The sequence below is a fragment of the Aspergillus stella-maris genome, assembly GCF_047715825.1.
Source record: "Aspergillus stella-maris strain CBS 113639 unplaced genomic scaffold BDV14scaffold_24, whole genome shotgun sequence".
Classification (NCBI taxonomy): domain Eukaryota; kingdom Fungi; phylum Ascomycota; class Eurotiomycetes; order Eurotiales; family Aspergillaceae; genus Aspergillus; species Aspergillus stella-maris.
This window is the reverse complement of record NW_027396818.1, coordinates 213,817-227,997: the sequence shown is the minus strand read 5'-3', so window position 1 is coordinate 227,997 and position 14,181 is coordinate 213,817. Positions and strand designations below refer to the sequence as shown.

General features: G+C 51.1%; 5 protein-coding genes across 5 annotated transcripts; 2 read left to right on the top strand and 3 right to left on the bottom strand.

Annotated features, from left to right (window-relative positions):
• Positions 1 to 415: 415 nt before the first annotated feature.
• BDV14DRAFT_54027 (S-adenosylmethionine-dependent methyltransferase) lies at positions 416 to 2,052 on the top strand. Its single transcript, XM_073776989.1, has 3 exons — positions 416 to 710; positions 819 to 980; positions 1,052 to 2,052. Exons 1-3 carry the CDS (start codon positions 650 to 652, stop codon positions 1,846 to 1,848), a joined length of 1,020 nt encoding a protein of 339 aa, XP_073628611.1. The 5' UTR covers positions 416 to 649; the 3' UTR covers positions 1,849 to 2,052.
• Positions 2,052 to 4,200, bottom strand: BDV14DRAFT_54009 (uncharacterized protein). The gene is made up of 3 exons (XM_073776988.1): positions 3,973 to 4,200; positions 3,312 to 3,713; positions 2,052 to 3,251 (listed from the first exon to the last, which is right to left on the bottom strand). Exons 2-3 carry the CDS (start codon positions 3,702 to 3,704, stop codon positions 2,256 to 2,258), a joined length of 1,389 nt encoding a protein of 462 aa, XP_073628610.1. The 5' UTR covers positions 3,705 to 3,713; positions 3,973 to 4,200; the 3' UTR covers positions 2,052 to 2,255.
• A 1,847-nt stretch (positions 4,201 to 6,047) lies between these two features.
• BDV14DRAFT_172465 (uncharacterized protein) lies at positions 6,048 to 6,621 on the bottom strand. The gene has a single exon (XM_073768590.1). The coding sequence runs from the start codon at positions 6,313 to 6,315 to the stop codon at positions 6,064 to 6,066; it is 252 nt and encodes an 83-aa protein (XP_073628609.1). The 5' UTR covers positions 6,316 to 6,621; the 3' UTR covers positions 6,048 to 6,063.
• Positions 6,622 to 7,133: 512 nt separating this feature from the next.
• Positions 7,134 to 9,841, bottom strand: BDV14DRAFT_53782 (Hsp70 family protein). The gene is made up of 4 exons (XM_073776984.1): positions 9,611 to 9,841; positions 9,424 to 9,541; positions 9,301 to 9,366; positions 7,134 to 9,227 (listed from the first exon to the last, which is right to left on the bottom strand). The coding sequence occupies exons 1-4, from the start codon at positions 9,635 to 9,637 to the stop codon at positions 7,444 to 7,446; spliced, it is 1,995 nt and encodes a 664-aa protein (XP_073628608.1). The 5' UTR covers positions 9,638 to 9,841; the 3' UTR covers positions 7,134 to 7,443.
• Positions 9,842 to 11,067: 1,226 nt separating this feature from the next.
• BDV14DRAFT_53789 (uncharacterized protein) lies at positions 11,068 to 14,101 on the top strand. The gene is made up of 5 exons (XM_073776985.1): positions 11,068 to 11,219; positions 11,289 to 11,357; positions 11,421 to 11,897; positions 11,951 to 13,609; positions 13,664 to 14,101. Exons 1-5 carry the CDS (start codon positions 11,197 to 11,199, stop codon positions 13,746 to 13,748), a joined length of 2,313 nt encoding a protein of 770 aa, XP_073628607.1. The 5' UTR covers positions 11,068 to 11,196; the 3' UTR covers positions 13,749 to 14,101.
• The last annotated feature ends 80 nt before the right edge of the window (positions 14,102 to 14,181 follow it).

Sequence of the window (14,181 nt, the reverse complement as noted above, 5' to 3'; positions counted from 1 at the left end):
GTCATTGTTCTCTGCCGCCTGCAGTCTTCAGTCCCACGGCAAACGCCCAGAAAGCCCAGAAAGCCCCAAACCCAACTAAACGAGAGCAGCATTGCAGCCGCGGTCCAGCGCAGGAACAACCCCGGTCTCGAGCTTCTGATTTCGCCCCGATCAAAGAGGCACAGACTGCACGGTTACACATCCTCCTCGGAGGTAATCTGCTAGACAGCCTCCCATTTGCAGTCGAGCTTCTGTTGGGAATTTAGCCCCAACGCCGTCTCGAACCGTGTTAGGCGCGCTATGACTGAGCCAGTTAGAGCCTCGTGGATAGGCGGATGATCGTCGTGGGTTTGGGTCAGCCAGGCCTGACCAGTTGCTGTTCGCCAGCTGTGAAGAGAGTTACTGGGCAATCGTTCTGAATGAGGTCAGCTGTCTATACTTGCTGCATTGTTGGTCTGCAGAGATGGATCTGGCATGGTGATGATGATACGAAGTGAACAACGAACAACAAAGCGGACGTCATGTGACGGGAGGCTTGGGTGGATGCTGATGACTAACCACTCCACGGCTACTAGCCAATCACAAACTGTAGATCGTGGGCCGACGAAAAGCTTCATCCAGAGATCGTTCAGATATCTACTTCGACAACATAGTAAAGGACTACTTAGGGATGGAAGACGCAGTCAAGTTTCTCTCCAATATTGGAGAAGAAGTAGAAGATGCCGAAGAGGGTACGTCAATGCCCTCGTCCCACAAGCCAGCGCACCACTTACAGCCAACATAATTCAGCTACATATGTACCCAAGGAAGTATACCAGACAGTGACTGATAAATTGTAGAATCCTTCCTCCTCTTCTCCCAAGACATCCCCTCCTCAAACCTCGGCTTCGTCGACTCAAAGGCCTCAACCATCGACCTCTCAATCCACGATAATGAGTACACAATCCATCAATCTCCGACCCTCCTCTCGTCATCTCGGGCAGGCGGAACAACAGGCGCAGGTGAGCCGTCTCCTCCCATCACTTTTTTTATCTAAATCAAGACTTGAGATTCAAGACTAATAAGGCTACAGTTCTCTGGAAAATAAACCCCCTCTTCGCATCGTGGCTCTCAGATATTTCCTCGAACCCGCTTTGGCGAGAAGGATATCTCACTTCTTCATCAACAATCGTCGAATTAGGATGCGGAATATCCGCATTAACGGCGTTATGCCTCGCCCCTTTATTAGAGCCCAGGTCAGGGACAGGGCATTACCTCGCGACAGACCAGGAATACGTCCATAGATTATTCCGCACGAATCTCCAAGCGAACCCTCCCAAGACATCTGGGAAGAAAGTCGGAGGCGGTGGGAAGGGTTCATCAAAAGGAAAGAAATCGCAGCAGTCGAAAGGCAATGACGACGGTGGTGACGGGCACGGTCATCTAAATATAACATTCACATCGCTGGACTGGGAGACGGATATCCCTGATACACTGAAAAGCCAAATCCAATCCTCGCCCTCAACCTCCACCTCCACAAACAACATCGACGAAGAAGAAGAGGCAGACAAAGGCTTCGACCTCCTCCTCTCCTGCGACTGCATCTACAACGAAGCCCTGATATCCCCCTTCGTCCGAACATGCGCTGATGTCGCGCGATTACGCTCCCAGTCTTCTTCGCCATCGTCTTCTTCATCTTCGACTCGGAACCCCACGGTCGCCATCATCGCGCAGCAGCAGCGCTCGCCGGATGTATTCGAGGCTTGGCTAAGGGAAACAATGAGGTACTTTAGGGTGTTTAGGCTAGCTGATGATGTTTTGAGAGTTGAGGGTGGGTTGGGGTTAGGTGGTGGGAGTGGGTATTTGGTTCATGCTTTGGTTTTGAGGTAGATAATCATTTCACATACTTCGTGGCTACTTCGGGGAAAATCTGTCTCTACAAGAGACATGTACATATACTGGAGTACATACCCTTTAGTAGGAAGGAAATAGAAATGGCCGTATATAAACATTATTTATTAGAGATGGAACACTATTTAGAGCGTTCCACCAGATTATACCGTTACAATAGGGTATTGACAGGGAGACTCGGATACAGACTCAGCATGCTCAATGCTCAAGTTGGACAGACAATGCAAGGTTTCAGATGCAAGATGCAGAATCGAAAGGCAACGAATCAATGCAAGGCAACGCAATGCAATGCTCAATGATGAGTAAGTAGTTAGTATTGGTCCACGTATGTATGTATGTTTGTATGTATGATGCCGAGTCCCATTTTGTTTTGAGTTGGACCGGATTTATTTGATTTCGGCGTATTCCTTATTTTCTGTCGACTCGGGCGCGGGCTGTGTTGGTTTCCGCTCGGCTTCGTCGGCAGTGGTATGGGGGGGAGGAGGAGCGTGGTAGATAGGTGGTAGCGGAGAGACGGTGTGATCGTGGAGTCTGGGTTCAGGCTCGGGGTCGCGATCGATGATAGAAGAGATGGATTGCTTGGTAGAGCTGTTGGTCCGTTGGGGTGCTGGAGGGGCGGTAGGCATGGGTACATTGGCGGGTGGGTTTTCGTCAGAGGGCGTCAGCAGAGCTCCCGGCGGGGCAAGCGATCTAGTATCTGATGATTCGGTCTTGACGACGGAATGCACGGCGCTCTCGTCATCTGAACCGGTCGAGTACTCCATGTCCTGCGGGTACCCGTCTTGGTCTGTGGCTTGGTCAAGGCGGCTCTCCTCTGTTGATGCACGGTGCCCGTTTGCGACTGGGGGGAGGGGTGCAGCGGGGTCGAAGACTACGCCACAGACTTCAAGAGCGCGAGACTGGCTGCCTAGGCTGCGGTCCTTGTGCTTCTTGGTCAAATGGCACATGAAGCCATGAAGAGTTACAAAGTCTGCCTTGCCGCAGCCAGAGACCGGGCACGTAAGGTAGACTAGGCTACCGTCTGACGGACGCTTCCAGAGGGCTCTTCCAGACGGGTCATGCGCTGCTGGCCGGCCATGGCGCTCGCCCCAGGCTTCAACATTTTTGATAGTGTACTTTTGTTTCCGGCGGATGGAACCGGCGCCGGTAGGATCATGGTGCATATGTTGCGGGTGAGGAGGTTGGACATGGGCTTGCGGAGGCGGAGGGACGAGATTTCGGGGCTCAGGAGGAGTTTGTTGCTGGAGGAAGGCGAGAGTAGTGGCAGCGTTGGTTTCTGATAGACGGCGGGGCGGCGTAGGACGGAGAGGGGGTGATTCAAGACTGGGGTTGTAGAGGCCCATAGACTCCCGCTTTAGACGTTTGCGTTGTCTACGCAGTTCCTGTTTGAGGGGAATATAAATCAGAATGTAATCTATGCTTGTTGAACGCATTTACCATACCTCTTCTTCTACCTCAGCGTGCTCGGTCATCCTACGGAATTCTTCGTCCTCGCGCTTCCGGATAGCAAGCAGGTGGCTACGAGCCGCCATACGAGCGACTTCCTCATGTTCCAGTTGCCTTAGACGAGCCTCGATATGGTCTATACCGGGGCCGTTGGGTGTGGGCGGTCCTGGGGGTCCTGGAGGGACTGGCGGGCCTTGTTCTTGCATGGGAGGAGGATAGTGGCGGTAGGGCTGGTGACCATGCATCATGGACTCGGGGGGCACTGGCTGGCCAGGGTTCATAGCAATCGGATGGAAACGAGGAAGACTCATGTTGACATGGTGTCCGGGGATGCTGCCATTCATGCCATTCTCGTGCACTGGAGGCACTGGGGGTGCAGCGACTGTCATGATAAAATGCTAGGTGGGCACAAGGTTAGTATACAGCGTTGGGTTCGTTGGCTAGCATCTAGTTGGTGTATAACGAGAATGCAAGTACAAGTTAGAGGTGGAGGAGGGATGTAGCTGGAGAGCGGGAAATAATTGCGAGCAGCGAGGAAAAGTAATCTCAACGGATAATGACAGTCGGAGAAATCAAGGAAACCCAACTCAAGGAGAAAGGAAAGCTTGATAAGAGAGAGCTGAGGAAGAGAGGGGAAGCAAAGTAGTAGGTACTCACAGTCAGAGCAAGGTATTGCAGAAGTCACAGTGAACAAGAGAAAAACAAAGTGCTAGTTAGCGCGCTGCACCTCGCCCGTTTTTCTTGCGCTCAGAGAAGACTAGGAGAATTCCCCGTTGTCTTCTCTGCCGGCCAGCGAATGGTGAGAAAAGCAACGGCCAAGCAAGGGATTAGGTTCTGGCGGGCGAGCTGTATGGAACGAGAAAGGGAAAGACAAGAGGAGAGAGGAGGACTGAAGGTGACAGGAAAAAGAAGCAGAGAGCGAGAAAAGACCCTTGCCAAGGCCCGTCGAGAAAGTCGGACAAGACGATCGATTGGAGGTTCTTCCAGGCTGCAAACTAGAGCAGCTGCTAGTGAACTAGTGACTTGCTCAAACCAGTGAGAGTCTGCGCTCATTCAAGCCATGGATTTGCTTTTCAGCCTTTGACTGGATGGCTTCACTACTGTATCGGAGTATTCTGTCTGGATTATTCTCTTGTCCCAGTTTTGTTCAATATTACTGATAGCATGCAGTTGCAGTCTTCCATCTCAGATTCTCAATCACACAATAACTGCAGCTTTCTATTTTCATTTTCTATTTTTTAGCTATTTCTTCTCCACCAGCCTCTGATCCTGTTATTTCCAAGTCCAGGCTGACTGTGGTGCTGTTGGCTTTAATAGGGGCGTTCTATGGATCTGGAACCCACTCCTGTCGCACTAGTGACAAACACAGTCACTCAACAATGTACCTGGAATCAGGATTCTGTTGACTCACTGTACCTGATTACTTTTGACAAGTACCAATTGGATATTCTTGACTTGAGTGTTATAACAGTAAACTCTGTTAAGCATCTAACTTGAAAGTAATCATCTGGTAAAGTAGGGGACATCTCTCAACACTTTGTCTCTATTTATTTTTAGTCCCCCTCCACCAATAAGAAGCAGATGATCTACTACGATGTGTAACACTCTAAATCACAGCAGAACAGCCAGACGCGCTCTAACTCGCTTTGCGTTTCTGAGTTCTGACTCGGTCGCCTCGGATCCATGCATGTGGAGTGCAGATTCAGAATGTCTTTGATTCAGACTATCTATCCGTCTTCAGTCTTGGTTCTCAGGTTGCTGTTCCTCGAAACTCTGTTTTCATCTCCAGGAAACACGGGAACATTTTACTGGAAATTGTGTAATAATCCAAGTGGGGAAGACCACACAAAAAACTAGTGGCCGGCCAGTGGATTCCACGGTAGGGAAGACTATTATTATTAAATGATCTTCAAATTAACTCAGTCGCGGGAGAAGAAATAGAATGGAATTCTGTGGAATACTTTTTATTTAGCCTTGAAGTATCGACTAAGTACCCGGTACATGGTCGGTACTTGTCGCTGGAGTTGGAGATGTATCTGCAACAAACAACAATAAGTAATCATAAGGTATCAAGCAAGGCAACTAACTAACTCTCTCCTCCTCATTCCCTTCCCCTCCCAATCCAGTCTTGTTGAAGGTTTGGACTGCATTTGTGTACAGCAATGATTTGCTCCTGGGCTGCACACTTTCTGCACCTCGACCAGTGGAGAAGAGCCACTTCTGTACGCCGCCGATAGCAGAAGTACCTCCCTTGGCTGGATCAGTGCCAGTGGGCAATCAGAATTGACTTTGCAATATTTATCTCATGCTGACGGATACATGGTTCTTCTGTCGCGTACCTAATGGAAGGTATTATTGTGATGATCTGGTTGTCAAATCTCTCAATTGTTTGCTTGCTCTTGGATCTAGACTAGACTGACTCGCACATAAGGCGATTAAACTAAAGTTTCCAACCGCCTGGACTCTGGAATTGAAACCCAATTCCGGGGTCATGTGAGTACTGCGTGTACCTAGTATTGTCCAAAACGGACTCGTTCGATATGCGATCAATCCAAAACTCCAAGGAACACACTATTGATTCAATTGAATGTCCGTCTGTCTAACCTAACTCTGCAGCCCAGTCTGCTCCGCTGTCCTGCAGGTTCTGCTGAACATGACAATTTGACAACAGGGATTCTGCATGCATTTCGTTCTCCATCTCCATGTCCATCTCAGTCTCTTACAGTTACAGCAACGAGACTAGTACTGCTACATTGTACTGTAGTGCATGCACTCCCTACCAGACCTAACCAACGACGCCTCACCCAAGTAGGGACTCAAAACAAAGTGGGTGCCGCCAGTGCGCCAGCCGGCCCAGCCGCCACCACCCTCCAACTTGAAGATCGAACTAAACTCTCCCCAGGAACTCGAGCATGAGCTGAACTTCTGAACCCACTCGCGAAACAGCTGGCAGCTTGCAAGGCGGCAAGGCGGCAAGGCCAACACAGCGCAGAACACCATCACGATCACCGCCCACCGTCAAGGCCAACCAGTTGCACTACACTAAAAGGGCAAATGTACAGGGCGGCAGCGTCTGTATGGCTTTGAATTGGATGGACTTTGCCTCCGATGGGGTACCTATGGTCACGGAGAATCTACATGTGGCGGTTGCGTGTTACTACATACTAGTCCAGGGTGAAGGGTCCCGTCCTTGATCCGTCTCCAATTCCATCTAGTAGTAGTAGCTGAAAATCCGAATGTAAGAGTGAGAGTGAGAGCGAGCAGTAAGAGTAGTAAGACCAAACCAACGTCCAGGGCCCGAAGCAGCAGCGCCCAAGCCAAAGCATCAGCATTCAGCAAAGCCTAAGCAGCAGCCTGACTGTTCAGGCTCCGAGTGATTGACCTGATGGATGTATGGGTCCATATCTCAAACCAACCGGAGACAGCCCGGAGTTGTTAGGCGCGAGCTACGACGTGCTAGTCCACTAGGCTGGCGAGTCGAAACGTTGGATGTTGTGGGTTTGTGAAGATGTGAAGACTAAGAGTAAGACCAAGTTCAAGGTGAGGCGGTGGTGGACTGGAGTCTGGTGGTCCAGGCAGAATTGGACTACTGGAGGCTTGAGCATCGTTGCTGGTTCTGGTTTGGTTTGGTTTATGGGTGTTGTGGCCTTACGGGGTTGTTGTTGCTTCAAACTGGGCAGAGTTCGTGTTTTGCCTGCCATGTGTGCCACCTTGTCTATTCTGTAGTCTTTACAGTTCGAGGACCAGTTTATGAATCGAGAGGAGAATTTCCTGTTCTATTTAACCCACACGCTCCAAGTCCACCACATCATGCTTGCTTTTGTGGTCCCAAAGCCGTAATATCATTAAGTTACAAATTTGTAGGCAAATCCGCCATCCCATCCAACGCTTGCCCGATCAAAGGGTATGAAGCCAGCGGGAGACTGACAAAGGAGAATGAGAACACAATCAAGGAAAAACACCCGTACACCGAGACAAGGGCACATTAAACAACCCTATCAGAGTATGTATACACAGAATGCAGAGAAAAAAAGGAGATCATATCTAGAAAAACAACTGGGGGAAATGGTAAAAAATACAGTCGACCGCTCCAATCAAGTAGGGCGGTCAAATATGGTGTTGGTACATTTATTGCTTGTTCTCACCCTGGCCGTCCTGGGGAGGCTGCTGCTGCTGCTCGGACTGAGCCTTGTGCATCTTGTCGAAAAGGGTCAAGCTGGCGGTCTGGAGCTCGTCGGTCTTCTGCTTGAGCTCCTCGGCGGTGGCGGCAAGCTCGCCGGACTGGTTCTTGGCAACGAACTCGCGGAGAGTGTTGATCTTCTCACGGATCTGCTCAGCCTCGGCCTTGTCGAGACGGTCCTCGAACTCCTTGAGAGCCTTCTCAGTGTCGTTCAGAACGCTGTCGGCACGGTTGGCGGCTTCAATGGCGAGCTTGCGCTCCTTGTCCTGAGCACCGTACTTCTCGGCATCATCAACCATGGACTGAATCTCAGAGTCGGAGAGACCGGAGCCAGAGGCAATGGTGATGGACTGGTCCTTGTTGGTGGACTTGTCCTTGGCGTGGACGTGGACGATGGAGTCGGCGTCAATGTCAAAGGTGACCTCGACCTGGGGAACACCACGGTGGGCAGGGGGGATACCAACAAGCTGGAAGTTTCCGAGGAGCTTGTTGTCCTTGACGAGCTCACGCTCACCCTGGAAGACCTTGATCTCAACAGCAGTCTGGAAGTCGGCAGCAGTGGAGAAGGTCTGGGACTTCTTGGTGGGGATGGTGGTGTTACGGTTGATCAGACGGGTGAAGACACCACCGAGTGTCTCAATACCGAGAGAGAGAGGAGTGACATCAAGGAGGAGAACGTCAGTGACCTCACCAGCAAGGACAGCACCCTGGATGGCAGCACCAATGGCAACAGCCTCGTCAGGGTTGACAGACTTGGCGGGCTCACGGCCGAAGAGAGACTTGACGGACTCGGTGACCTTGGGCATACGGGTCATACCACCAACAAGGATGATGTCCTGGATCTCGCTGGACTGGAGGTTGGCGTCCTTGAGGGCCTTGCGGACGGGGTCGATGGTGCGGTTGATGAGAGGGTCAACAAGAGACTCAAGCTGAGAGCGGGTCATCTTGAGGTTGATGTGCTTAGCACCGCTGGCGTCAGCAGTGATGAAGGGAAGGTTGATCTCAGTCTGGAGAGAAGAAGAGAGCTCAATCTTGGCCTTCTCGGCAGCCTCACGGATACGCTGGATAGCCATGCGGTCACCAGAGAGGTCAAGGCCGGACTCTTTCTTGAACTGCTGGACGATGTGGCGGACAAGGTTGATGTCAAAGTCCTCACCACCAAGGTGGGTGTCACCGTTGGTGGACTTGACCTCGAAAACGCCCTTCTGGATCTCAAGAACCGAGATATCGAAAGTACCACCACCAAGATCGTAGACAGCGACAACACGGTCAGCTTCCTTCTCAAGACCGTAGGCGAGGGCAGCAGCAGTGGGCTCGTTGACGACACGGAGGACGTTAAGACCAGCGATCTGACCGGCGTCCTTGGTGGCCTGACGCTGAGAGTCGTTGAAGTAGGCAGGGACGGTAACGACAGCGTTCTTGATAGGCTTGCTGAGGTAGTTCTCGGCAGTCTCCTTCATCTTGTTCAGGACGAAACCACCAATCTGAGCGGGAGAGTACTTCTCGCCACGGGCCTCAACCCAGGCGTCACCGTTGGTGTGTTGGACGATCTTGTAGGGGACCTCGCCAATGTCACGCTGGACCTCAGCGTCGGTGAACTTGCGACCGATGAGACGCTTGGTGGCGAACAGGGTGTTCTCGGGGTTGACAACAGCCTGACGCTTAGCGGCAATACCGACGAGACGCTCGCCGTCCTGGGCGAAAGCAACGACGGAGGGTGTTGTGCGGGCACCTTTAAGAATTAATTAGCTCAAAGCTCAACGCGCAATGCTTTTCGCGCAAATGATGTCAGGGCGGCAGCTTACCTTCGGTGTTCTCAATGATCTTAGGGGTCTTGCCCTCCATGACGGCAACGGCGGAGTTGGTGGTACCTGCATGGTTTTGTTAGCGATGCATAGCGAAGATGGCACGAGCTGCAGCCAACTTACCCAAGTCAATACCGATGACCTGGCCCTTCACTTTCTCTTCCGTTGAGTTCCATCTCCGAGCAGCGGTGGAAGGGAGTCTGAAAGTGGGAGCGCGAGCGAAGGGAGCAGCGCGAGGGAGCTATAGTAGATGAAACACCAGGTCAGCATCGATGTCGTTGTTGGCCAACACTGCAGGGGTAAAACCTACCGCGCGAGAGAGACGCGACGAGAACATTGTGATGGGGAATTAGAGAGAAAGGGCAAAAAAAATAATACAGGAAATTAAAAAAGATTATAGAAGAGACCCCAATCGATTCAATCGAAGGGAGCAGAGGATGGACAGGAGGAGGGTATAGGATGGAGAGATGGAGAGGTGAAGAAGAAAATTTGAGCTTCTTTTCAAGAGGAAGAAACTGACGGAAGGGGACACGGCAAAGAAAAGAGACACGACTAGTGGAAATTGCGCGGAGAGCTTCGGCCCGTCCTCGACTCGTCGAACTTGGTAGAATCCCCTGTTGGTCCAATCACACCACAGCCGATCGAGCTATTCCTTTGACCGCCTGGTAGCCGATCTTGCAGCTCGACAATGCTCTGCGCTTCCGGTGGATGCTAGCATCTTCCAGCTGGCGAGTTTTGGGATGGAGCTTTGCTTGACCTGTATGCAGACATCTGTCATGTAAAAGTGCAAAATACCAACAATATCCGACCGCGGCGCCTCTGTCTTTCCAGCTCCAAAAGTTTTGCGGACTTGCACACGTGACTCAAGCTACGGGAGGTCGACCGAGGCTTTGCCGCATCTACTCCGTTCTATCGCCACAGAGCAGCGAGCTCGGCCTGGATGGAAGATTTTGATGTTGCCGGGGTATGTGGAAATGCTGCCTCAATATCTAGTAGAACACCTTTTTTTTCTCTGTGCTGCTCGACTCTCATGTCAAGTGTCATTCGCAAATCAGATTCGAGGGTTACCGTTTCTTTTCCTCACCATGCTAGCTCAAATATATATACTGTCGATCATGTATACAGTTCAGCCGAGTCGCCGGCAGTTTTAAAACCTGACCTATTCTTGTATTTGACTAGAGCTCCAGTCGAGATCAGACTAGTTGTGATCGAGATTCTCACAAAGGGAATCCTGGCTTGAATAGACTGATGATGATGGTGACATTGTTCATGCACAGAGTTGGTGTACTTCTGGCACTCACATGGTCAAGTGATCACACGGCTCACGAACCTGAAAAGCAGATCTTTAAGCATAAGTGAAGCGACCACAACAATACTTCAGAGAGAGACTGGGCTAAAAAGTGACTAACCACTCGAATACTACATAAAGTACTCATCGACCGCATGACACTGTATTGCGCCGTGTTCGCCGCTTACAAGTTCCCCGGATCGAGAAGCAAGTCTTACGTCATCCGTCCAACATCCAGGCCCTTGACCTCCGAACTCGTAACATCAGGACTCGCCCAAAGACCGGGGCTGTCTGGGGTTTGCTTTTCGTTTCTTCCTTGCACGACACCAAGCGGACAGCAAAAGATCTGAAGAAAAGAAAACGCATGTTCCTAAGTTCAGTCGGCAACCTTGGACTGAACCCACCCATGCCATTCTCTCGGGCATCTTGACTTTTGGAGGTTTGGGTAACAATCTCGAGTCATTCTTCTACTGATTAGGTAGAACACACTCGTCTCCAAGGCCATATTCGCTGTCACCTTGCTGCTTCGTTGTCCACCGCCTCCAACGACGATATCTCTTCAACTGCGACAGTCAACAATGTTACCTTGGCCGTGACCGTCTCTCATCATGACTACGGATCCTGCGCTGTCGTGAGTCCCTTACAACATCCCATTTTACTCGGGGTGATCTTGTTTGCTAACCCCCATGATCTGAAACAGGTATCACCCAACAGATTCTCTCGTTCTCCCCACAAAGCGCCGTTTCTTCCCTTTCAGAATTCCCAACTAGTCTGTCCCACCCTGAGTCTGGTCAATTGTCACTGAGTCGGCTTGTGGACTGACATTCCATAGCCACCAACAACTTCGCCACTACATCAGCACCGCCGATCGAGATAGAATCTACGTTGTTGTTGATAGAGTGGTCTACTCAATACACATTTCGTCGCGGAAACGGGAGACTATTGCTGTGATCCCGTTTGAGCCCAAGTGCCTTGCCGCTGGACACGGCTGGATTGGCATCGGCGGATCCAACAATGGCGAGTGTGCATTTGTGAAGCTTTCCGACCGGGGCGCGCGTGGTTCTCGCGATAGGTCAAACGCTCGACCGGCGGATGTGGATAGCGCCTTACCGATTGATCTCGAAAGTCCGCAGAGAAACTCGCCGTGGCCGTCAACAGAGGCTGGGCAGACACCTACCAGCTCAACTGGGAGCCAACTACCGGAAGTTCAACTGCATAAGTTCGGTGGTAGCATTGTAAACTCTCTGACGATTCACCGTTTGCCTGGTGACGACAAGGGCTTCAGAGACGAAGATGTTGCGGTTCTCAGGTATGATGATCAACTCACATACTTGTACGAGAGCCTGCTAACCCGTACTGCAGCAACAACGACAAGACTGTGACAATATATTCGATCACACGCTCGAAGATCGTGAAAAAACTAAACCATCCAGCATGCATGAACTATGCGATCATCTCACCGGACTCTAGTATCCTGGCTGCGGTGGGTGACGAGCCTAGTGCTTATTTCTATGGGATTACTCGTGACCTTAGCACCGTTGTTCCAACCGACAATGGCGGAAAGATGAGTGGCTGGACGCTAGAGCTTCTTCTTAGCACTGAGATGGAGATCGGCCCGAGGATCGAAGACAAATGCTGTTTTACCATTGCGTTCTCGCAGTCCAACAGATTCTGCGCGATTGGATCGCAATCAGGAGTTATTACTGTCTTTGACGTCGGTCACATCCAGGACCCCGCCGTGTCGCCGTCCGACAAGACGCCGATAATTTGTCATTTTCATTCGTCGAGGCCTTGCTGCAGTGGGGGTGCTGTGCGCTGTATGACCTTTTCGCCTGAACCATGGGATCTTCTTGTATGGCTGGAAGATAGAGGGCATGCTGGGATTGCAGATGTCCGCCAGGCCTTCATTCGCAGGCAGATTCTTCAATTAGATGTAAACGAGCCAACCATCGAGGAAGTCGAGACGGAACCTATCATTGACGAAGAATCAATGGGATTGGGATTCGACCTTGATAGTCACGGCTCACCCGAATCGCGACACGATCTTGACGCACGCGCACTTCTCGACTCGGTCGAAACACATTCAGATGATCGCACTGAAGGAGGATCTCACTCACCACTGCGCGACAGTTTCTTACAAGGCCTGGCAGAAAACCTGTCCGAAAGAGATAGGTTATTAGTTGAAATTCTCAACACGAGCCGCTGGACGTCAAGGTTGGACGACAGTCTGACTGACCCAAGTGACCGTAATGAGCGAGACCGACTTAGTTCCCTGACGGGCTTGATTAGAGGTAATCACGTTCCGCCTTCACGTCTGCATCCAAGACCCTCAGTTCCGTCAGGAGGAGCAAACCGACCATTCCGACCCCTTTCGCCTCGACCCGTCATAGTGTCGCAGACCAACCATGAGGCAAGAGCCCGCAATGGCGATGGAGATAGCTCAACTCCTGAACCGCAACCGACTCTCACCCCTAATTGGCCTATTACGCTCGGGGAGTTGCGGTCTGCCGCTTTGGACCATCCAGCCCACGTTACGGAACCAAGCTCTAGTGAACAAACCACCTCTGGCAGTGAAAATGGTAATGGTCTTCGACCTCGTCCGATTCATCCTAGACCCTCGGTCGATTTCGGCTCTTCAGGCTCTAGTGGCACTTCAGGTCCGCTCCCGCGTCGGAGAAACCACCAGCGATCTCGATCTGCCCATAGGCGTGCTGAAGGTGAAAGGCAAGACAATCTTCAGGATGTCCACCATACATTGAGACAGAACATTGTGGCCACCGAGCGCCTTCGACGACAGCGGCAGCTATATAACGAGGCAGAGGCAGAGACATTGAGTCGAAGCCATTTGCGTGAGCAGCGATACACGCAACAGCCTTCGTTTGGCGTTGACCATACGCGTTCTCCCCGGTGGATTCGAAGCGTGATCAACGACTTGCCAGAGCGTAGCTTTGGGTTCGGGCGCCGCGATCCGGATCCAAGTAGTTCAGCTGGACTTGGATTTGGTGCCGACGGACGAACACTGTGAGAACATTTCCTTCTTTTCCTGGCAGTAGCAGACTGACTCTGGCTTTCTAGGTACATCGCAACCGTGACGGGAATCTTTGAGTATCAAATCAACGTAATGGATCGCAAGACCTTCCCAGTAATTACCTACAGATAATCAGAGATTCACGAGGATTTATGACGATCCCATGACTACGCAATCAGTATAAAAGCAACTTTGCTACGACGCGGAGGTCGATTTCGGAACTTATCAGGCTCGGACCGGTGGACGAGGATGCAGGACTCCTCGCTGGTGACTGGTCAGCGACACGAATTATAATTGTTCTAATGATATTAACTGTCTATTAACTGTCTATATTTGTCCTCCTTTCCACAAAGCATAGTTGGTACTCCCGGTGAATGTTGTATAGCTCCTGTTTTGCCGTGGCGTTTAGGTATTTAGTGAATACAGTAATCATAGCAAAAAGTGGCTTCGCTTCGACCAAAAAACATAAATGTGCAATTTAGCCCTCTCCATGATGACTGTGGTTGACATTGTACAAACTCGAGTATATCTGCTCCGAAGCAAACGGAAGGTCTCCACTGCACCC

Excerpts from the sequence above, each read along its gene's own strand:
- BDV14DRAFT_54027 (XM_073776989.1), top strand. The coding sequence starts at position 650 with ATGGAAGACGCAGTCAAGTTTCTCTCCAATATTGGAGAAGAAGTAGAA. Across the intron at positions 711-818 it reads AGTAGAAGATGCCGAAGAGG|AATCCTTCCTCCTCTTCTCC; the intron begins GTACGTCAATGC and ends GATAAATTGTAG. Across the intron at positions 981-1,051 it reads AGGCGGAACAACAGGCGCAG|TTCTCTGGAAAATAAACCCC; the intron begins GTGAGCCGTCTC and ends ATAAGGCTACAG.
- BDV14DRAFT_54009 (XM_073776988.1), bottom strand. The coding sequence starts at position 3,704 with ATGACAGTCGCTGCACCCCCAGTGCCTCCAGTGCACGAGAATGGCATG. Across the intron at positions 3,252-3,311 it reads ACGCTGAGGTAGAAGAAGAG|GAACTGCGTAGACAACGCAA; the intron begins GTATGGTAAATG and ends CCCCTCAAACAG.
- BDV14DRAFT_172465 (XM_073768590.1), bottom strand. The coding sequence starts at position 6,315 with ATGGTGTTCTGCGCTGTGTTGGCCTTGCCGCCTTGCCGCCTTGCAAGC.
- BDV14DRAFT_53782 (XM_073776984.1), bottom strand. The coding sequence starts at position 9,637 with ATGTTCTCGTCGCGTCTCTCTCGCGCG. Across the intron at positions 9,542-9,610 it reads CGTCGCGTCTCTCTCGCGCG|CTCCCTCGCGCTGCTCCCTT; the intron begins GTAGGTTTTACC and ends CATCTACTATAG. Across the intron at positions 9,228-9,300 it reads GATCATTGAGAACACCGAAG|GTGCCCGCACAACACCCTCC; the intron begins GTAAGCTGCCGC and ends TAATTCTTAAAG.
- BDV14DRAFT_53789 (XM_073776985.1), top strand. The coding sequence starts at position 11,197 with ATGACTACGGATCCTGCGCTGTC. Across the intron at positions 11,358-11,420 it reads CCTTTCAGAATTCCCAACTA|CCACCAACAACTTCGCCACT; the intron begins GTCTGTCCCACC and ends GACATTCCATAG. Across the intron at positions 13,610-13,663 it reads GGTGCCGACGGACGAACACT|GTACATCGCAACCGTGACGG; the intron begins GTGAGAACATTT and ends CTGGCTTTCTAG.